Here is a 23,548-nt window from a genome sequence, read left to right as displayed (position 1 = left end):
GTTATTCACAAAAATCCTTTGAGCTGTTGGTAATATATTGAGATTTTCTGCTGAGGATGTTCCACATATCAGGTGAAGGCTTGCCAGGAGCGTGGCCAACAAACAGCTGTAACCAGCCTTGCTCTAGAGGCTGGCTGCCAAGTTGTGTAAATGGCGGGAGACTATAACATGAGTCACTTCAAGGACAGATGTTGTTCCAGGGTTGGTGCAGGCAAATTCCACAATGGTAGTTCATGTCAGGGCAAAGCAAGGAAGACAGGATGGGAACTGAGGGCTTCAGAAGAGTAATTGAGTATGAGGCAAAAAAGCATTGGGTTGCTGGCAAGCAGATGGAAGGGCTTGAAGTAAGTCAGGGACTGGGAGAGCCTGCAGGAACCGATAAAAGTAGGAAAGTTCCAGAAGATACCAAGGCTTCTGTTGTTCTATTGTTGAGAGCTGTGCATTCAAAGATGCTGTGCTCTGGTTCTCTGGGCTATCAGTCAGTGCAGGTGAAATACTGGTATCTAGACTTCAAGTTCAGGTCCACTGCCAAGGGTGAGGGAGCCCCCAGTAAAGTGTGGACTGTGGGATTCCTGAAACAATGGTTGGCCCGCTAATTAGGACTTGTAGTGGCCTGGGGGCCTTGCCCTTGTCATCAACTTCCCTCAGGTTGAATTGGCTACCAAGACATTGTGGTGAAAAAATCATGGCTGCCACCACAAAAACATGGTAGCCAACTTGAAAAGATAGCTGGCCTCTGCTTGGAACTGCTATGGATGTTCATTTTAAGGAGAGACCAGAGCAGGCGTTAAGTGGTGGACTCTGCTGAGGAGGGTGTACTGGGAGGCCAGCAACTGATCAACGATGCTTGCTGCTCACACTGGACCTGAGAACGTTAGTCTGGCTGAAGAAATTGATGTCTGAATCAATTATATGACTGCCATCTTTTGCTTTCTGGGAAGGCTAGCATCTTTAACAGTTATGGGACATGAGGAATTCAGTTGCATTTCCATGAAAAATACCTCTCTGCCTTTTGAGTTTCTGCCTGTTTTGCAGTTGGCAAAGGCACAAAAGCACGGCTATAAATCAGGAAGCAAACCTAACCAGTAGCTCCATCTTTGGCACAAGCACATAAAATACCATGGACGAAGCTCGAACAGATATTGTTCCAGCTTTCAGGATAAGTTCGTCTTTTATTTTCTTTGGCTTCATGGAGAGAGAATAGCTGGGGGGCGTTTCCGTTGCCCAGATCTACTGCAATATAACACTTGCTTCAGCTTAGACCTAAACGTTATGATAATGGGCTTTCAATTTAAATGTCATTAAAGAACTCTAAAAACGGAAGGAAATTATCCAAACTCACCAGGGCAACTGGCAATTCTTTGACATATTTTTGTTAGTTTGTTAAAAAAAAATAATGGTTATTTTAACCCATTGCTGTTGACAATCTAAATGATGCACAACATAAACACATGACAGAATATAATAATAAATAGGACTTATACCCAATGTAAAGAAATGGAAAATGATTAATTACAAGAGTTTGAGGCTGCTATCCTGTGCCAACAGGGAGTAAGCTTCATTGAACCCAATAGGACGTATGTCTGAGTAGACATGCATGGGATTGCATTGTTAGTTACCGGTAATTGGTTGATTATATCAGTTAGATCTACATAAAACTGAATATTAGAAAGCTATACTTGTACAGCACACATATCACAGCAGGGAACTGGAAAAGGCATTAGGCTTTCACACACAGAAAGGAATACCTTTTTAAAGATTTGAAGTTTATGAACTTAGTAGAATATAGGAAACTGTCTGTCAGGGGCTAAAGCCAGACAGAGGTCAGCAATAAAATAATAAAGCCCCCAACATCGGTGAAATTACTGCTTTATTTAAAGAAATGAAACAGTGCCGTCCTAGTGATGAGAGCAACTCTTCCCTGTAGGTCTTGCCCCAATGCGACAGTTGTGAGGACTGAAGGTCCCTGCCTTCCCACTGCTCTCTAAGGCCCCTCTTCCCCCATTTCCTTCCCCAGCAGCCTAAGGCTCCATCGTCTTATCTCCCACTGCTCCACCCTCTTCATTTCTCTGCATGTTTGGGGAGACCAGGGGGGGAGGGAACCCTGTTGCAGCAGGTGGGAGAGACTCCCTGGATTCTCCAGCAGCTTGACTCAACTCTGTCTCTTGGCCCTCAATCCTCTCCAGCTTCTAAATCGGGGCTGCTCTGTGCCCCAGCTTCTTCCTGCTCACCTGTTACCTCTTCAACTTCTGACACTTCATCCTCCCAGTCTTCTGCCTCTGACCTCTCATCGTTGTCCCACCACCAATCCCTGGGCTCTGAGCCTTCTTCCCCTGGGGGTGTCCTTGGGGTTTCCTGGCTGGTGCCTGCCAACACTCCTCTTTATCCAACCAGTCCATGGCACTGCGCCATCGAGCTCAGTATTGTCCACACTGACTGGCAGTAGCCCTCCAGGTTTCAGGCAGGGGTCTTTCCCATCTTCCTGTAGATGCAACTGGGACATTTTGTACGTGAAGCATGTTCTGTCCCACTGAACCACATAGCCGTTCATGGAATCACAGTCCTTCCCCTTTTTAAAAGAGCTTGATTTGAAATACAAAATCTGCTGACACTTTTTAGTCAATCTTATTGTTTTAAATTAAATTGATCATAATCGATAAATCAGCTAAACAATGTAGCTCTGACAAAAAAGTTAAAATGGGGCCCACCATTTTCCTTAGCGCCAGAAATTCATTTTCCAGGATGAAAAATAGTATTTAGTCTGGCAAAACACTCAACTGATATCTTTTACACCATCGTTTTAGTCAATGTAATATTACACAAGCAGATCTAGTGGGACTATTTTGTTTTATAGGTGTGCAAACTGTGTGCCTGTATGAAGTTGAACTGGGAAGCAGGAAAGAAAATGGGGAAAAGGCTTAAGTTAGCTTTTCTGGCAGACCTTAAATGTTGTGCTGACCTGGTAAAACCATTAGCAGACTCAAATATCCTCTGAGGATAAAAGCTATGAAATATTGCTGATGAAATTGTTCATATGCGTTCTTAGCCAACACAGGATGAAAATCAGAACAAAAGAGGGATGGATTATTATTTTTTTTATTTCTTTTTGCAGTACATGAATCTTCTTTTTTGTACTAGAAACGTTAAGGAAGAGAAACAAGGGCTGCTGCAGCACTACCATGGTTTGCTAGTGGTTTTTGCAGTAAAATGTTACATTTGCAGCTGCATCTTGTCTAGTGCGGAAAGGCAAAGCATAATTAAGGCTTTTGGGGGCTACTGTGTTTGTAATTTAAAGCTTCCTCCTTGCATGTTGTGCTATTTCTTTTCCTTTTTTTGCTTTCTGTTCAGCTACTTTCTGTCCTCCCTTAAAAGAAATAAAAGAAATAATGAGAAGATTCCAGAAATTGAAGCCTTCACTGCCCCAGCAGATAACAAAGATCAGCTAATTAAAGGATAGTTAGTCACTATAATCCCCCAGCTGCACTGAACCGGGAAGTAATCTTGCAAAAAGAAATCTTTTTATTAATGTTGCAAGGGATCTTAATTGTGACTAAACACTTTAGAAGGACTTTGGCTATGCAGAAAGTTGTCACTCTAAGTGTACAACTTCTCTTTTAATTCTGCTTTCAGCTACTTGTCTGAAGGCAATGCCTGGCCAACACGGAAGGGTGCTCACATGGTTTTCAGGGCTTCCTTCTGAAATTCTTTAGTGCTAAGACCAATATCTCCAGGTATCCACTGAATATATTTTAGGGGATGGAGTATCTGTGATGGGGTTGTCTCTTTTTCACCATTCAGATATTAAAGCGGGAGGCGGGGTTGTTTAATACCGAAAAGCAGACGACTTCAGCCAGTTCCAGCAGCAATCGGCCATAAAACAATACTGCATCATAAGGACACTTGTGTTGCTAAGGTACAGGCAGAGGAGCAGGAGGTAGAGCGATGGATGACACAGCAGATAGAGACCAAAGACTGTGTGAGTTATGAACTAATATAAAGTAAGGTCACCCTGCATTTGCCTCTTCTAGTGATGAGGGTTTGGAGTTGGGGAGGGATGAAGGACCTGTGACCCTCCAGATGTTGCTGAACTCTCATCATCTCTGAGGATGCCTTGCTGCTTGGGGGCTGATAGCAGCTGGAATACAACAACATTTGGAGAATCACTAGTTTTCCACTTGAGCTATAGGGACTTTTCCAGCAGAATATGGAGATAGTTGGCTCGTTTCCTCTCGGAAGGGATCAGATTTATGCTGTAGCTTCAGGGAGTCCAGACAACTGTTTACAACTCTGCAGCTAAAGTGGATTGATAGGACTGTCCCGTCCAACTCGTTCTGCTTGGGGCTGGGACTCATCATTTTCTGTCTTTGACATTCTGCTGAACCAGAGCTTTGCCTGGTTTCGAAGAACACCAAATCTGGAAATCTATTGCGAAGAAGAGGAGGAAAGTAGTTATTTTAATCTGGAAAATTTAGCTGAATCCTTGGAACAAATGTTTGAATTCAGTGACTTTAATGTTCAGTGGGGTCAATATTTATTTGCATGACTGCTTGTAGGGAAAACAGGCAATGTTTGACTAAATCAACATATGGTACAAAAATTCAGACAACTTATGACCTGTTTGCATGGTGGTGAACTGACTTTAGGCAAAAGTGTGCCCGCCCCCTGCTCAATTGCATATCATGGACAGATGGTGGAAACTTCAAACAGCCAAACTACTGCATGATTGTTGGAAACGCCCCATGAGAAAACAAGGGCTGGGTAAAACCACTATTAGATGCTGGAAAAGGGGGAGAAAGGAGGTGCCACATTGAGCCCATCTTTCCATATTCAGTTTATATACAAACTGTCCAAAAATGTATATGTTATAGAGCACTTCATAGAGAGAGCCAGCATGGAGTAGTGGTTAGAACATTGGACTTGGGAGACATTTATTTATTTATTTATTTATTTATTCATTCATTCATTCATTCATACCCCACCCATTTGGCTGGGTTTCCCCAGCCACTCTGGGCAGCTTCCAACAAAATACCCTTCACCTATGAAACTCTCTGGGTGGCCTTGAGCCAACCGCTGTTTTTGTGAGGATAAAATAGCAAAGAAGAACCTCATTTAGCTGTGGTTCCTGTACTGCAGGGTGTGGCATAGAAGACCCTTGGGATCCCCTCCAGCTCTACGTTTCTGTGATTCTGTTATTTTTATTTATTAAATAAATAAGCTCCTTGAATCAAAAGCAATATATAAATGTAATAAAGAGACATTCAATAAGTGTCTGATCTTGCTCTTCATTTTACGGTGCACAGTGTAGTAGTAAAAAGAAACAGCAACAGCGTTCTCCCCTTCCCCTCTTGTATAGCCCCATGTTGCTCATGTTAAAAGGACAGAGCTATAAGGCAAGCCGTAAGCAGCAATAGAAGCACAAACGCCATATGGGAAGGCATAAGAGATTGTAAGAGCCTTCCCCTTACACGTAATGAAGAGCAGAGTAGGTGCCAGGCAGCCTGGGGCTGCTGGAGAAGGGTGTTCCCAAGTCAGGAGGCCATAGCTGGAAGGACTCCATCTCCAGCCCTGCCAGGGGGGCTTCAAGGGTCTATTGCTCCATTTGTGGAGCGCTGCAAAATGCAGGGTTTTCACTGCAAAGTTCAGGGGTTTTGCTGCAAAAAGTCTGCAAAACTTTTGCACCAGTTTTGAGGGGATCCCAGATTTTGGGGTTTGTAGTTAATGAAGCTGAGGCCATATGCAACTTACGGTACTTTTAACAGCTTTTCTTTTCATTTGATTACAGTAGATTTAAAAAATAGTAACTATTTTTCACAATGCTACCCAATTCACTTTCAGAGGTACTGTATTATATTTATAAATAGGAAGGGGAAAATTCCACAGTCGTGACATAATGACAAATAAACCATGTATATAAAGGAAAACAAGCTCTTTAGGGTACTTTATATAAAGTTCCAGTGGGCTCTCCCCCCCCCCCCGTAAGTGATTCCTTTTCTTCCTTTTTGTTGCCTGTCTCTGCAGCCAAGAGCTCCCCCTCCCTGCCTGGCCTGCTCTAGCTTTTGGGGGGCAGAGTTCCTGTGAGGTTTGCATGCTGCTGCTGTCACGTAGGCTCTGGATGTGAAAATCAGTCTCTCTTCATGACTCATAACCCATCAATTCAGTGGAAGGGAAATCCAGACGTGCTCCAGAGGAGAATTAATTTCACAAAGGCAAGCACAGAAATCCTAGGAAATTGCTAGTTAAACCTATCGACCCTTTCCACTCTTGCAAGGCACAGCTATTGGAAGCAGAAACAGTGTAATTTTAGCCAGCAAATTTTATTTATCTGGTTGCTTGTATCCTGTCCTTCTGGGGCGCATGAACAAGTTTTCCAGGCAGCCCTCTCAGCTGGGCTAGAATCTGTGGGACCAAAGAGTAAGTCAGAATCATAGTGTAAACCTGGTTGCAGGATTGCTTCACATGTTAGATTCCTGCAAAAGAAATAATGGTGTATTTTAAAATAATAGTTCCCATCTGAAACACATTTTCTCTGAAGTAAATTGTATTAGTTTTGATGGAGCTGAAAGTCAACTCATGCTTAGAATTGCAGCGCTATTTTAATTTCCGGTTTATGATTCAGTTATAATTAGTTCATTAAAAGTCTCTTGCTTTCACTTAGCCACAGGGCTGCAACAATAGTTAGTGGTTCGGTGCGTGTGTTCACACACTAACTGGTTACTCGTCTAGGAAACTCCTTACCAACCCCACGCCTGACCAGGCCACCCACATGTAGATTGTGTCTAGATTGTGTCTGCCAAAGGCAGCCCCACAGATGTCACAGACTGGTTGGACACAGAGGAATGGTGGGAGGTACCCATAGCTGTCAATGTTTCCCTTTTTTAAAGGGAAATTCCCTTATTCCGAATAGGATTCCTCGCAAGAAAAGGGAAAAGTTGACAGCTATGGAGGCACCAGCAGGGGAGCCCCCAAGGGAAGAAGGTTGAGTGGTCGGAGGAAGAAGAGAGAGAAGAAGGGGAGATGTTGGAAGAGGGTGGGATGGTCTGTGACAGAGAGAAGTCCACACTCAGAGGTAGAAGTGGGAGCAGGAGAGGAGGGAGGCCAAGAGGCAGAGATGAGTCAGGCTGGTGAAGAGGCACAGGTGTCTTCCTCTCCTGCTGCGACAAGCTCCTGCCACCCCATCCCCCCAGTTTCCAAGAACCAGGAGAGGCATGAAGAGGGCAGAGGAGAAGGTAGCTTCACACAGGCGCAGTCTCAGATTCCTTGGAGTAAACCTTGGAGAGGAGGGGACTTAGGCGGCTGTGGGGAGGCAGGGACCTTCCGTCTCTGCAACTGCTTCATGGGGGCATGCTTCATGGACCTGTCGGAGATGAGTTGCTATGCTCATTAGGCCAGACACTCCTGTGCAAATCCTGCTTTTGCTAATAAAGAGTTAACTCCAACTTGCTCAGTTTAATTTACTGCTGGCTCACTCCTGTCACCAGGCCTCTCTTATCTGGCCTTCAGGACTCTCATTAGCTCCTCTCTTTCCCAGGCCACACACCCCACTGGTCCTGCTCCGTGTTTTCCTCAAGTGCTTTTGCTTGGCTGGAAGGTGTCCTTGGACATTGAAACATGCCTCTATCTTGTCTCAGTGGAGGATTGCGAAATGTGTGTGTGCACAGGGTATGTAGGTGTAGAAACCTCTGGCTTTTGTGGGGCTGGAACATAGCCTACTCTGCAAAAGGTTTCCAGGCAGCCCTCTCAGCTGGGGTAGAGTCACATTAATTGACCTGCCAAGTTTTTCCTCTGGCCCCACTTGCTGCCCAAGGATGGTCCCATAGGAAGGAATGCAGCCCTCCAGCTGAAAAAGATTGCCCACCCCTCATCTAGAGCCATGACCAGATCTCCAGTCCAGGCCTTGGATGTAAAGAGTCCATTGGGTGCACCATCACTTCCAGGCACATGCCAAGGTTTTGATGATTTTCCATCCTGGTCTCATCTCTACAATTCCTCAGGGCTTTAGAACAGCCCTGCTGAGCAGGGAGGCATGACTGGGAAAAGACCTCAAATGCCCCACTATCAGCACAGAGGCTCTCAAGGCAGTAATTTGAATCCTGGTTGAAGACTTAGTGTTGTTAGTTTAGTTAATGCACAGGTATATACAGTGTTTCTTAAAAAAAAGTTTAGGGGTACTCAAGAAAACCACCATTTTATAGTTCAAATTGGGGAAGATAAATACAGTAAATGGACAAAATTACAAAGATTCACAAAATGTTTAGGGGTATGCGTACCCCTGCGTACCCTCATAAAAAAGCAGTGTGTGTGTGTGTGTTTGTGTGTGTGTACACCCACCCATACCGCCGTAGGATCTTTTGATAAAGGGTAGTATATAAATTGAAATAATAATAATAATAATAATAATAATAATAATAATAATAATAATAATAATAATATAAAATAGTAATAATATTTGTTTTACCCGCGCAACAAATCTGTTGTTTGTGATGTATTTGTTGCTTGCTTTCTATCTGCATTGTGGCCAATGGATTAGCAACAAACCTTTGCCTGTCTCCAACTCCTTTTCCTAGAACATGAACATCCAGGTGGAAGATGCCCAGATCCGACCCATCCTCTCTGCCATTCGCAAGCGCATTCCCGTCACAGAGGGTTACGTGGAAGTGAAAGAAGGAGGCGTCTGGAAACGAATCTGTGACAGGAACTGGACCACAAAAAACTCACGTGTTGTCTGTGGCATGTTTGGATTTCCATCAGAGAAGAAATACAATGTCAGAGTCTACAAGTAAGAGAGGGTTTTAAAAGGGGGTGGTTGTGTTCTTGGGCCCTGCTTAGAGCTAGAGGTTTCCAAATGAAGTGGCAAAAACCTAGGCAAATTGCTTTGGTGTCCCCCACCCCCTTGTCAATGTATTAAGCAGCTTCTTTTCTTCCTTTAATTTCCTTCATAACAAGGGAGGCCCCCAGGCAGCTGCAGAACAGCTTGTGTTAGGAAACTGTTTGTATTGTTTTTCCAGCCTGAAGACCATGATTTGTGGGGCAACCGTGGAGGGAGGTCCAAAGGCTCAACATTTGCGGTTTTTTTGCTTGTTCTTCTGGCTTGTCCAAAGGCTGTTCCCCACTGAGGTTCCTGCTTACAGGATTCCACTGCCTATGTTTCTTGTTGTTCTTCATTAGCGAGAAAAGTCAAAACAGAAAGGCTCCTGGATTAAAATCATGTAAAGCAGCATGGAAAGGCTTTCTTTTTCAAAGTCCAGATGCTTTTGTTTTTTTCCACAGGCATCAGTAAATAAGTGCTTCCAGGTGACCTGGTGTTATGTCCAGTGCATGGGAACAAAATATCACATGTTTATGCCAGTTCTCTCCTCCCCTCTTGGAATCTTTAAAACTCACCGTTTATATTTCAGCCTGATGCATTGTGAAAGAATTCACCACAAGAAGGGCAGAGAGAGAGAGAGAGAGAGAGAGAGAGAGAGAGAGAGAGAGAGAGAGAGAGAGAAAGAGAGAGAGAGAGAGACGCATGTGAACTCGCTTCTTTTTGACATGGTGCTGACATGATGCGGTGCCTTGTCAATTTATATATCTGGTCATCTGCTCCTTACCATAAATTGCATCTTGTCAGTCTGCGCTCTGCATGCACTGCTGCCCTACAAGCAGCGGTTTGCAAAAGTTGAGGTTTAGTGGCAGTGCCAAAGTACTCCATCCTGCCCCACCTGAACACCTCCAGATTAAATGGGGGCAGGTTATGGGCTGGCATTTGATGGCAATGGCTTGTATCACATGCAGCACTTAGTAACTTTCTCATCCATGCAAAGTTTCTGTGTTTCCTGAATTTTGCAATGCTGTTCTAGCAATGTGTATAAAAATGCACATACTAAAATGTGCACATAAATGCACATATTAGGGGGGGGAATCATAAAATGCATTATATTGGAGAAAATTGCGTGCAAGATATAATTAGCTCTAACATGCTGATGAATTTTAAAGGAGGACTTTATTTGCAAACTAATATGGAAATGTGCTGAACTTAATATTGGAAAAATTAGAAACTGAAATTTACATATTCAGCAATCCTAGATGTGCCTGACATGAAACACAGTGTGCACATTTAAACATGACACAGAACCTTCTGTAATAGTGGAGGTCATTTCTGTGGGAGATGTGGAATAGAGATCTCTGAAGGCAGAAAAGCTGGAGAATCATTTTGCTAGGGATGTGAGGTATGAGTTTCTTTAAATGTTGAGCCCAGCCCCAGACTACCCGTGTTGGGATGCTGGTTGGTATCTAGCAGCTCTCTCTTTTCCCAGTGTGTTCCTTAATACTGCCTTTGTATTTTCACATACTGCCTTAAAGGGAAAGCAAAGTCTCCAGTCACTTGGATCCAGTCTTTTTTGCACGTGACTCTGAAGCCTGTTAACATGCCTCTCATTTCTCTGGTTTCACTCTGCATAATATTGTAAATAGCCTTTTCCACAAGGGTGGGGCCTTCCATTGACACTGTGCTTTCCACAGCTGGGAAACCAGTTTCCAAATTGGGTTTCTACTCCAATAAGCTGACTCTGTACTTCTGGGGGCTGTGGGTTAAAAGGAACTCCCCCCCTTGCCCGCAGAACTAAGAATTTTCATTCCCGAAGCGTAACCTCAGCTTTTACGTGCTGAGGCATTCCACGTGAGACTGCTGAACTTCATGATGGTGGGAAGCCAAAAGATTCCCAGATGCCTCATTTCGCTAAAGAAAACAACTTAGTTCATCATTGTCCTTGCTGCCAAACTCTCACCCTGGAATGTAATTTGGGTTCTGCATTTGACACTGCAGTTTTATAATTAAAGGAAAAACAACTTTAAAGCTCTGGGAGTTTCCTATCCTACTGTTCGTTTCACTGAACTCTTTGAGGCCATTTTCCTAATCATTCTTGTACCATAAGAGCATAAGAAGAGGCCCCTGGATCAGACCAAAGCACCATCTAGATCAGCATCCTGTTCTCACATTGGGCAACCAGATGTGAGGAGGACCTGAGCTCAATGGCACTCACCCTATTTGTGCAACTGCTATTCAAGATGTACTGCCAGTCACAAAGGTTATATTCTACCCCCGAGCGCATGGAGGCACTGTTTACCTTCCCACTGCAGCAGTACTTCTTTATCACTTGACACAGTCCTCCGTGCGCCAGAAGCAGTTTAGTCCTGTTGGCCACATGACCCAGAAAGCTGTCTATCCCTTGGCCTGAAAAGCAAGATGGGTTCCACACCCCATAGTCACCTTTGACTGGACTTATTCTACTCCCACTGTCAGAGACAGTACGCATATCCCTGAATAGTGGTTTGGGGGAATCCCAAGTCGGTATGGTGTTGTACTCAGGTCCTGTTTTGCAGCTTCCCATAGGCTTCTGGTTAGCCACTTTGAGAATGAGATGCTCTACTAGAGGAGCTAGTGGCCTGATCCAGCAGGGTTTTTCTGTTTTTATGCTACCTTGATGGTGGAGGCAGTGTATAGCCCTCATGGCTAGTAGCCACTGACTAGTCCTACCCTCCATGAAATTGTCTGATCCTCTTTTAAAGCCATCCAAGTTGAGAAGAGCCCTTCTGGATGGTGTATTTAGTCCAGCATCATGGTTCATGCACTAGTCAACCAGAAGATTCTGGGAAGCCCACAAGAAGGACATGGAAACCATTGTCCAGGGAAAACATAGGAAGCTGCCTTATACCAAGTCAGACTTCTGGTCCATCTGTCTTAGTATTTTTGACACTGACTGGCAGCAGCTCTCCAGGTTTTCCGTCAGGGCTGTTTCCCAGACCCAGGCAAGTCAGGGATTGAATCTGGGCTGTTGACATCCTTCCCTACCTTGGCCCCGCGGTATCTGAGCTTCAGAGGCATACCCGGAAGTCTCTTTTAGCTATCATGGCAAATAGCCACTAATAAAACCACTTTCATGGATTTGTAGTGAAATGTCTGTCTAGCACTAGTCAATCCAGATCAATCCTCAAAGCAAAATCCTGGCTACCACAAGCAGCTGCCTCCATCAAGCAACTCCCAGGCATTTGTCAATTCACTATCTAAATTGCTGACACAAGTAGATAATTCATTTTTTAAAAAAACTATTGTGGGTTTAGGCAGAGTGGAAGGTTTCCTCAAAGCATTGCACAACACAGCATTCTGAGATTTTCACTGCCATGCGTAGCAGGGATGGTGAACCCAGGTCCCTTCAGATGCAGTTGGACTTGCTCTCCCATCGTCCCTGGCCATTGGCCAAGCTTGTTGGGGCTCATGGGAGTTGGAGTCCATTAGCAACTGGAGGACCACAGGTTCCCCTGTCCTGCTATACAAGACATTGAATCCTTAAAGCCATATTGAAGTAGCTCAAACCTTGGTCCTGAATTAAGAGCTCTTCTTTGATGTGTTCTTAACGAGTTTCTTCCCTGTTTCTTTCATGTATCTCAGCTCAAGACAGTCCTGTATATGCATTTGGATGAATATGCTTATTTGATTGTGTGAATTTACCTGGCTTGCATGTGAGCAGTGTCACAAGACTTGGCCCATAAGGACAAACCTATTGCGTCAACTAATCTGGCTAAACACAACTTTTTGTTATCTCAGCATGTGGCTCTCAGTGATTCCGGTTTCTTCCTTCCTTCAAGGATGACGGCAGCCAAAAGAAAGCACACTTATTGGGCTTATTCCATGGACTGCACGGGCAACGAGGCACACATCTCCAGCTGCAAACTGGGCAATCGCATCAGCACAGCTAGTGGGAACGCAACATGTGAGAATGGGATGCCTGCCGTGGTGAGCTGCTACCCTGGTCGTGCTTTTGCCCCTGGCAGCCACAGCGGTTTCCGAAAAGCTTTCCAACCCGAGGTAAGAGAGACAGAAATATGTTCATCTATTGCTGAGGAGCATAAATTTGTGGAGCTTGAAATAAGCTGTGGGTATTCAACCAACCATGTGGCTCATGTGGAAGGCTTAAGCTAACACTCTGCACCATATGTTTGAATCACTCTTATACCATTTTAACAACATGGCTTCCCACAAAGAATCCTGGGAACTGTAGTTTGTTAAGGGTGTTGAGGGCTGTAGCTCATGACAAACTACAGTTAGCCATGACTGTTAAAGTGGAGTGGTGTGGATATGACTGAGACAAATGTTTTCTTACCTGAATCTACATATGAAGGCAACAGGAAAGTCCTGACTCCACACAGATACTATGTCTGCTTGCCATCCCCGATCCAAGGACAGCCAACTTGTGGCTGAAGAGCCAACTTTGGTCCTGATTGTCTCCAGCTCACATCTTTTTAAAAATAAGAATCATATTTATTAAGTTTTCCAATTTAACAATCCAATAAAAACCACATTTAAAACATTTCAAATTATAAAGTAATCAAACAGTCCAAATGTTATGCCAAATTATAAATCTTTCTTTGACTTCCCATGCTCTGAGGTCGGGCGGTGGCGTTCATCTCACATTTATTCTGCTCCTAAGTTATTCTGTGATTGCATCAAGTTGGATGCAGTGACTCAAATCTCTCTCATTAACTTATTACATTTATATCCCACCTTTCCCCCAAGGTGCTCAGGGTTGTATACATCGTTCTCTCCCCTCCCCTTTTTATGTTCATATGGTGAGAGCTAATGACTCTCCAAGGTGATTCTGTGACTTTCATAGCTGAGAAGGGATTTAAACCAGTGTCTCCCTAATCCCAGGCCAAGCATGTGTCTAATCCATTACACCACACTGGCTAATTTCCCAGTGGGAGAATGCCTGCCCACATTCTTCAGCCATGGAGAGGGCATACACTCCCTGGCCAAGTTTCTAGTGGGAGATGCACAGTGATATCATGACCTGGTGAGTTTGGGACCTGAGTAAGTGGACTATTGCTGTCCTGTTCGCTGAATTACTTGCATTCAAGCATGTCTTCACTGTAAATCAGCCTTTGTCTGCCTAGAGCCCTCTAGACGCTTTGGACTCTGCAAACTCCTGTCAGCTCTAGCCAGCCACAGCATTTTGGGAGCTGAGGGGCACCAGGTTGACATCCTTTACCCTCAGTGAACCATGTGAGAGGTTTATGGATCTCTAAAAGAAAACTCTTGGTATCCTCATCACAAAACGGCAGCCTTCAGATGTCCTTGGGGGAAGCTGTTGCCATTAAACTGGGTACATCAGTGCCCACAGCACTGTAGCTTAAGCCTATTTCTTTCACAGTTAATGTGGCTGAAAGTTTGCACAACCATGAGCAATGGGATAAGATATTCCAGTGTGACTCATAGCCCCTTTCCATGAATTCCTTGTGCATATTTGGGCATTATTTACAGAGCTGTAGGAATACACATACTCTCTGGGATGCAGTGACGGGATAACAGTGTTCTCAACAGTTGCCTTAGTAGATTCTCCAACCACAGTACAGTGGTACCTCGGGTTACAGATGCTTCAGGTTACAGACGCTTCAGGTTACAGACTCTGCTAACCCAGAAATAGTACCTTGGGTTAAGAACTTTGCTTCAGGATGGGAACAGAAATTGTGCGGTGGTGGCGTGGCAGCAGCAGGAGGCCCCTTTAGCTAAAGTGGTGCTTCAGGTTAAGAACAGTTTCAGGTTAAGAATGGACTCTGGAACGAATTAAGTTCTTAACCCGAGGTACCACTGTATGAACCCATCTTTGAAACGGCTATCTATCTATCTATCATCTATCTATCTATCATCTATCTATCTATCTATCTATCTATCTATCTATCTATCTATCATCTATCTATCTATCTATCTATCTATCTATCTATCTATCTATCTATCTATCTATCTCTATATCTATCTATCTATCTATCTATCTATCTATCTAATCTATCTATCTATCTATCTATCTATCTATCTATCTATCTATCATCTATCTATCCAGTTGCAAAAGTGGTCCAGGAATTAAGGGATGGTTTCGTTGCTGATATCATGAGTATTAACCAATGATTACTCATAACAACTAGCCCCTCACCCCAATTCAGAGTGAATGGTGCAAGAAAGCAGTGGCGTAGCGTGAGGGTGCAGGGGGGGGTGCCGGCCGCACCGGGCGCAACATCTGGAGGGGGCGCTCGCACTTGCAGCTCTCTAAAATCCACGGGTTAGGGGGCACAAATTACTTGCCTTGCCCCGGGTGCTGACAACCCACGCTACGCCACTGCAAGAAAGTAACAACCACGCTGAACCTCTTGTTTTCCAAAGCTTACCACTCTAGAACAGAAATGCATGTTTGTTTGTCAGCAGGGAAGATGTACTCAATTCAAGCTACATTTACTACTCTTAAAAAGTTGCATCTGTCTTCAGTCCATCAGAGCAACATTTGTACTGTAACGATGCTAGTGTTCCTATTGTGCAAGGCCTCGTTTATAGCCTCCCTCCTGTTTTGACCTAGGATGCTTTTTGACTGAGGAGAGCGCATGTTCCATTTAGTGCTGGAAATGGCAAGGCTCTTGGCAAAACACTTGCCACATTCTTGTTCAAAATTCTTCTGTTCAAGCCAACTGACTGCTGAGCTGGCTGGCTTGGCTGAACTTGCAGCTCCTTGTTTCTCTCGTGCTGTCTGCTATTCTTGCTGTGTTAAATGTGGACAATTCCTTTCCGTTATATAACTGTGACTTGTAACAGATAAACTACCCAAAGGAACATACAGTACAAGCATTGGTTTGGGGTTTTTTTATATATAGATAAATGTTTGATGCTGGTGAAACTGGTTAGCAGCACTCCTGGAGATTATGGATCCATGATCCCATCTTGTATAAAAAAGCTGCCACACTTTAGTGCATGGGTAGGCAAACTAAGGCCCTGGGGCCGAATCCAGCCCAATTGCCTTCTCAATCCAGCCCACAGACGGTCCAGGAATCCGCATGTTTTTACATGAGTAGAATGGCTGCTTTTATTTAAAATGCACCTCTGGGTTACTTGTGGGGCATAGGAATTTGTTCATATTTTTTCCCAAAATATAGTCCGGCCCCCCACAAGGTCTGAGGGACAGTGGACCGGCCCCCTGCTGAAAAAGTTTGCTGACCCCTGCTTTAGTGTCACGCCTTGTTTCCTACATTCATAGCAGAGATAGAAATTGCAACACAGGAAGCAGGATGCCATTTAGGTTGCAGACAGATGTGTGGAGCTGGATTGATTAGCCCAGGCCAGGCACTTCCAACTTCCAAAAGGTTGCAGTTTATCCCAGTATAAAAAACTGGCAGTGATCTACCCATTGTCATTGGAGGGACCAGGAGCGTGTGCGGGGTCATAGCTGTCAACTTACAGATTTGAAAATAAGGGACCAGCAGCCTTGAAAATAAGGGACCTGCAGCTTCACCTGTTCCAGGCACTCCAGTCTTCCTGTCCTCCTGCAGTCTGGTCAAACTCATGCTGGTAGCTCCGAGAACACTGTCCAACCAACTTTGTAACCAGAGGTTCAACTGAATAGAATCTGAATCACATGCACCACAAGGCCTATGCAGCCTCAACTTAAGATGGCTCCCCAGCCTGGCTTTGCACTGCAAAATTTGCAGCAGCACGTGCAACAAAATGGCGTCCAGCATTCAAAAAACCCCTCAGCTTGCATTAACTAGCCACACACAAGGCATGCAAGCTCCACCCCCAGTCGTTCTTAGACTTCTTATTGGGTGAGCAACACAGCCAAGCCTCCCTCCTCCCTGGGCAGCAGGGAGGGAGGGAGAGGAGCTACTTCCTTTGAAATTTAAGGGACATCATTTAAGGGACATCCATCAATAAGGGACAGCAGCAGGACATGGCCCTGGAATAAGGGACTGTCCCTTCAAATAAGGGACACTTGACAGCTATGCGTGGGGTTCTGTGTGGAGGGTGGTGTCTAATTGGACGTGGGAGGGTGGGAGTTTAAGTGGGGGGGAAGGAAAGGGAGGCAAAAGTTCTCTCCCTCCCCCAAGCTGCTCTCCCCCCCGCTGTCAAAGGGAGCTGCGCAGTTGATGCAGATCAGGCTGTCACACACAGACCAGAACTGACTATTGCTCCAGCTCTTTCCCTCTAACTATCTGCTCAACTATCTTAGAAACTATCCTTTTATTCTTCCTCCCAAAACACTGGCTCCACTCCCCTTTTGGTAACCAATCAGACAGAGCCTCCAGCCCTCTGGTGGAATTCTGAGGCGCTGCATCACCAGACTCTGGTCTGGCTCAGCTGTCCGTCACACCATCATTTGATTCCAAAATGCATCCACAAAACACCTGAGTTCTGTGGGAGAAGGAGGTTTTTTTCCCTAATGGAACCTCAGACTAACCTAGCTGAGGTGGAGTTCCTGGAACAGCCCTGTTATCCTGTAAGTCATCAGAGAGTGCATTTATTTCAGCACCAATAATTGCTTTATTTGTTTTTTATATAGAAGCATGGATTTTCAGTCCTCTAGCCTTATGGGGAAGTATGTACATCGTGTCCTTGGATGAGGAACCTGCTTTCAGTTTATTTAAAATATTTCCTATGGCTCATAGCTGTTGATGTTCTTGTTGGATTTGGGGGCCTGGAGGAACATGAGCTTTCGATACTCCTGAGTGGGCATAGCTGTGTCTCTTTTTAATTCCAACTTTTCAGGAGCTGGAATTCAACAATCATTATCATTATCAGTAAAGGCTGAAAAGATGAGATCTTTATACCTGATACAAAATTCTGTCAAACAAATCAAATGAACCATGCAAGTTCATCTCTTCTCCCTCCTCCATCCAAATTTAGAAAATGTGCACAAATGTGTTAGGATTACACAATCTAGTCTGCTTCAGCTAATCATAGGGAGGGGCACAGAAGCTCCTCTTGACCTGTCGACTACTGAGAAGCCTAATCTGTCCCAGAGTTAAAAAAGAAAGTAGGCCAGGATCTACCTCATATTCCTTGAAGTGCCCATAAGTTGGGGGAGGGAAAAATTTAATTTTATTTGCATTTTAATGAGAAATTACCTAATTCACATTTCTGAAACCAGTATATAAACTGAAAACACATCTATTCTTCAAGATTCAGCGTTCCCCAAATTTTGTGATGCAGTTCTCTGACCAAATAATTTGTATCAAACTGTGTATATTAGGTGAAAGTGTACATCAAAAAGATCATATTTGGGATTCTTTACAGAAACTGCATAAACAAATGTACATTTTAAAAAATCACTAAAATGATGCGGAATTTCATTATTTGTTTCCAAAAAGCAAATTGCTGTGAAAATGTGAAGAATTGAATTAAAGGTTGAAAATGTGAGAAAATGACTCTTCTATCCCCACAATGAATCGTGCCCTAGGTTGCGGCATCACTTAACTATCCCTCCTTCAAAACAATGTGTGTGTTTAACAACAATTTGGCACCTCCAGTAGTGTATTCAGGAAAATTGCATCTATAAACTGAGTTAATTTCATCTCCAGTTCCTAGTAGGAAGCAAATTGCTCTGCGTTATAGACAGTTGCCTGTGGCGGTTACATTCCTGTGAACTTAAGGGTTTTTCCCCTTGGTCTTTATCTTTCAGTTTCCACTGGTGAGGTTAAAGGGAGGAGCCAAGATTGGCGAAGGTCGCATTGAAGTGCTGATGAATGGGGAATGGGGAACTGTTTGCGATGACCAGTGGAACCTCGTTTCTGCAAGTGTGGTCTGCCGAGAGCTAGGCTTCGGATCTGCCAAAGAGGCTATTATGGGTGCAAGGCTTGGGCAAGGTAAGTGTGCTTCCTGTTCAGGAACCTTTAGAGTGGGCTGTCGGGACAGCAAGATGAAGAACTCAGTGGCTGAGCGCCTGCTTTGCGTGAAGAAGATCCCAGGTTCAATCCCCAGCACCTCTGGTTTAAAATAAAGGGACCAAGTATCAAGGGCTGTGGAACAACTCGGCAGCCCTTGGAGAGCTGCTGCCATTGAGAGTATCGACTCAAGGTGGCTTGCAGATAAAAACAAAAACAGCTAAAAACATTAAAAAAACATCATTAAAAAAATTAAACACACACACAGTGTGCCTGTGAGGGTGGTGGGACCGAGAGAAGGGTCTCCCCCAAAGATTTCAGGCAGGCTCATATGAGGGAATATGGTCTTTCACTTAGCTTGGACTTGAGCCATGTAGGGCTTAGGTATAGGTATGTAGAGTAGATAATGTCAGGTTAGAGGGCAAGTCGTCTAACCTGGAACAAGGCATCTTCCTATGTCCCTATGCAGTAGCAAGACCATGGTCCATACTCACAGATATTCTGAATACCCACAGAGGGACTCGTATTAGGGTGCAAAGTGTGTCTGTACAGAGACACACTGATCTCACCTGTGGGGAATCTTATCAGTGGAGGCTGGGACATTCAGCCTTGGGGAAGCTGCAGCCCTTGCTGTCACCACAACATTGTCCTGCATTGCAAGTTTTGCTTTTCCTCCTAGATGTGAATGGCAACTACTTGCTTACTTGAGGGGTGCACTTGATCCCACCCCAGGCCTGAGTTCAATGTCTTTCTCATGCTAGAAAAGAGGTGGGAATCTTTTTTGGCCCAAGATCTGCATTCCTTTATGGGCCACGTCCGGGGGGGGGGGCATATACCAGCAGAGGATGAGCCCAGAGGCAAAAGCGAGCAGCAGCAGAAGCAGCAAAACGGGGGGGGGGGATGAATGTGCCTCCTACCTTTAGCCAACAGGAAACAAAAAACAATTTTTTGACACACGAACTCCATCCAGGCAAACAAGAGGCATTATCAGCCCCAGGGATATGTTCTTGGAGTGCTTTGGCCTGGCTGGAGCAGGTCCTTAAACTGAAGAGAGTAGGGCTGGTGCAGGTGGGGCTTGGGCAGAGTCCTGAGAGCCAGATAAAGAGGCCTGGAGGGTGACATTTGGCCCCTGGACTGGCGAGGGAGGGGTGGGGATTCCCTATCACTGCACGGGAATGTGACGCAAGGGAGAGGAGCAGAGGAGCATTTTGCAATATTTGGAGCTGGTTTGCATGTCCATTGCTTAAAAGTATATCCTCCTTTCCCTCTATAATGGGATTATTATGTTAAAAACAATCAAACACAATATGAACAAATAATTAGTAAACTCCCAGCAGCCAAAATATCTAGGAGACTTCCAAAGCCTGATTAAAAAGAGAAGTTATAAACTACTTTCCTGAACGCATACAAATCTTTAGGTTTTAAGAGGTGGGAAACAGGCCCAGGGTCCTTATGCGGCCTCGCTGCCCAGACCCCCCCCCCCGCTCCCCATGGGTGTTTTTGCCTTCTTGGATTGTATCCTTGAACTCTGATAATGCCTGCATGGAGAAGTGTGTTTGTGTTGAACAGGGATGGGGAACTCTATGACTTTCCAGGTGTTGGTGGACTACAGCTCCCATCTTCCCCGGCCATTGGCCATGTGGCCCTGGACTGATGGGAGTTGGAGCCCAACAGCATCTGGAAGACCACAGGGATAGAAAGTAGCCTGCTGTGCACAGGTAAAGGCTACCAGGGCTGCTCTACCCACTTTTGCTTGTGGCCCCATCCATCACAGGCATGTGGCCCCCAGCAGGGAGCGTGATCCTCAAGCTTGGAAAAAAGGTTCCTTGCATCTTTGTGAGGCAATCGTTTCCATGGACTCTTCCTCAAGCCTCCAAATCAACCCCCAGGCCTGTGTTACTATCCACTACCTAACCAAAAACCACACCATAAAACATAATGGAAGGGTGAAATGCCTCCAGAGCTGTGTGGTTTGGGGTGAAGGAAAAGGAAAAGGAATAAAAACGTATGAGACACACTGCAGCTCTCTGGAATCTTAAAAATGCAAGCTTGCCAGCCAGGCAGCACAGAAGAGTTCTCTGATGTGAATTTAATTGCAGTTATGGCTGCAGAAGTGCCAGCCATCACACGAAAAGGTTTGCTGCCACGTGAAGGGCTCAAACGTGCTGCCTGCTGCCACATTACACAGTCAGACCCTGGAAACTCTCTCTCTTTTTTACCGTCTTGGGTGGCTGAGCTGAAAAAGACCTCTCTCTACCTGAGGCCTTGGCAAGTTGCTGCTGCCAGCCAGAGCAAGCAATATATTTGGCAGTAGGACTAGGAACTGATGGATAGGAATTGCAAAGAGGCATATTTCGGCCGGACAGTGGGTGATGCTTTCTAATAGTGAGGGGTGTTTGACAGTGCAGCAGGCTGCCTCAGGTATTTATGGGTTCTCCTTCATTAGAGGTTTTAAAACAGATGCCAGACAGCCCTCTATCAAGGGTGCTATAACTGCATCCTGCGTGGCATCCGGCAGATCCATCTCTAGGATTCTATGACCTGGTAAACTGGGGATTTTCACATCAGTTAATTGGCTCCAAACCCTCACATTATGGATTGTATACAACTAACCTCTTCTCAGAGTAGACCCATTGAAATTAATAGACCTAGGTTAATCATGTCTATTAATTCAGTGGGTCTACAGAGTATGCCATTAGTGAAAGGCTAACTACAGAAATACACCTGCACACGCAAACACTCGTATAGTGGAGAAAGTGCTGGACTTGAGAAAACAAGGACTCCAAGCCCTGCACAGCAATGAAACATACCAGGAGATCCTGGGCCGGTTACTGTGAGGATAAATGGGGAACAACCCCAGACATGCTGCTTTGAGCTTTTGTGATGAAGAATAGAATGCACATGTGATAAATGCATCTACTGCGTGTGGGTGTAGGTAAGTTGCACCCTCCCAGCCGATGATACATTTCTTTGTCTCCTGGAAAAGCTGCTTCTGCTCCACACTCTCCCAAACAAAGCCTCTCTCCATCAGAAGGTGGCATCTTCTGATTCATGGGTTCTTGGGACAGGTGTTGGCTCAGGCACTTTGCCCTTGGTTGGAAATGTTTTGCTTGGTCCTTAAAAAGTCAAGAAAATCACACCCCTTTTTTTTAAGCCAGAGGTGCCAGGGATTGAACCGAGAACCTTCTTCATGCAAAGCAGGTGAATGCGTTAGCGGCTAAGGCCTCTATTGTATTGTAGGGACCTACTTCAATGCCACAAGACTTCTCAGTAAACACACACAGGTCCAGGCTGCAACAGATTTATTGGAGAAAGGGCTTCAGGCTTAACAAGCAACCAACTTTGGCTAACTAGGTCCCAGTTTTATCCATGTTAAAGTGGGAAGTGTGAGTCATTCTACACCCAAAAAAACAAATAATTTTTTTTATTATGATAAAATACTTATTCAAGCCTTATTCAAGCTCAAAACATCCTGTGGAATCCTTTTGTATCCTCAGAAGGCCAAACAATCTTGGACTCCTCAAGTAGCCCACCTGTATTTGAAGTTACTTGTTTTTCTGTTCTTTTATATTGCCCTGGAAAAAGTATCCTAGTTCCCACTGAAATGTCAGAGCTTGATCAAGTGCAGGTTCCTGATGGGGAGGAAATTGCCAAAAGTGCTGGGTAATATATATTTTGCTTCCAGTTCCCCAGCTGAAGTTTATAAATGATGGAGAAGTGGAAAGTTGGCCTTTCTTTTCCTTCTGGCCTCTTTATTGTAGCAAAATAAACTACTGGAAATAATTTCTCAAGCAGTTTTTAAAAAGTGGCAAGAAGCATTAGCAGAAATCCTTACTGTGGTCTTCTTGGGTTAGTATCTGAAGTTTCTAGATCTTGGGATTTGATAAGTCTAGAGTTCTGAAGTATGATATCTGAAATCCAACGTTTCTTCATCTTACTTGTTGTAGAAAATTGAGAGTGTCTGTTTCTTCTTCAAGGTATGGGCCCCATTCATGTCACTGAAGCAAATTGCAAAGGATTTGAAAAGTCTTTCACAGACTGCAAATTCAGCACCCAGTTAGGAAGTTGCACTCATGAAGAAGATGCTTCTGTTAGATGCAATGTTCCAGCTATGGGATTCCAAAACCAGGTAAGGAACAGAGCTGTCTTGTCTATAATGGGAGAACCATTTTCCTGTTTTTTGGGGTTTTTTTTGTATTTATGATATTTTCCACAAGCAACAGTTCCCCTACACAAGCAAGTGTGAAAATGAACTCTGAGCTAACTCACAGGAGCTAATTCACAGGAATATTTCAGAAAGCCAGCACCCTTTTCCACAGCTACTGCAAAAGTTGGAAAGTTCAAACCATGCAAGCAATTTTGAAATGTCACACTAAACCATAGTTGAATATGCCAAGAATGAACCTAGATGAGTTCGAGGGAAGGGCTTGCATGCTGCCCTGCCTGCCTCTCCTCTAGCATGGCTTTGGCTTCCAATTTCCCTTAACCACAGTTTAGCTTGCCGTAGGTATCCTAAGCTGTAGCTAATGTTTACTGTGGTTTTTAAAAAATAAAACAAACTAGCTTCATAACCCATGATTCACAGGTTGTCAGTTTATGAAACAACTAGCTGCATTTAAGCACCAAAGGAAGAGAAAAGAGGTGGGAATAAGCAAACCTAAGGCTATCCGAAGTAGGTCTTTGTTATGCTAAACTAGGGTTTAGTATGACATCAAAACTTTCCCACTGTGGATGAAATCCAAAATCCACAGTTCCACAACAGCTTTATTAGGATCAATCAAAATGTCAGAAAGTTTTGAGCAAGCTTTTTGAATTCTCCCGCACTTTTCATCACACAAGATGTTGAACACTTTTCATCACACAAGATGTTGAACAA

At 44.4% G+C, this 23,548-nt stretch overlaps 1 protein-coding gene and 1 long non-coding RNA gene across 2 annotated transcripts in view; both read left to right on the top strand.

Annotated features, from left to right (window-relative positions):
- The window catches only part of LOXL2 (lysyl oxidase like 2), a 63,645-nt gene that overhangs the window by 15,105 nt on the left and 24,992 nt on the right, over positions 1–23,548 (top strand). The window contains exons 3-6 of the mRNA XM_081890929.1: positions 8,565–8,776; positions 12,625–12,844; positions 18,471–18,654; positions 22,650–22,801. Coding sequence (XP_081747055.1) covers positions 8,565–8,776; positions 12,625–12,844; positions 18,471–18,654; positions 22,650–22,801 — 768 coding nt within the window. The remainder of the gene's footprint in view (positions 1–8,564; positions 8,777–12,624; positions 12,845–18,470; positions 18,655–22,649; positions 22,802–23,548) is intronic.
- On the top strand, positions 417–6,105 carry LOC309358287. Its single transcript, XR_014163413.1, has 3 exons — positions 417–488; positions 3,799–3,976; positions 6,019–6,105. It is a non-coding gene; the product is annotated as an uncharacterized lncRNA (long non-coding RNA).

This window comes from Podarcis melisellensis (assembly GCF_964234715.1).
Source record: "Podarcis melisellensis genome assembly, chromosome: 15".
In the NCBI taxonomy this organism is placed as follows: domain Eukaryota; kingdom Metazoa; phylum Chordata; class Lepidosauria; order Squamata; family Lacertidae; genus Podarcis; species Podarcis melisellensis.
The sequence above is the reverse complement of the archived record's forward strand: the minus strand, read 5'-3'. Positions and strand labels throughout refer to the sequence as shown.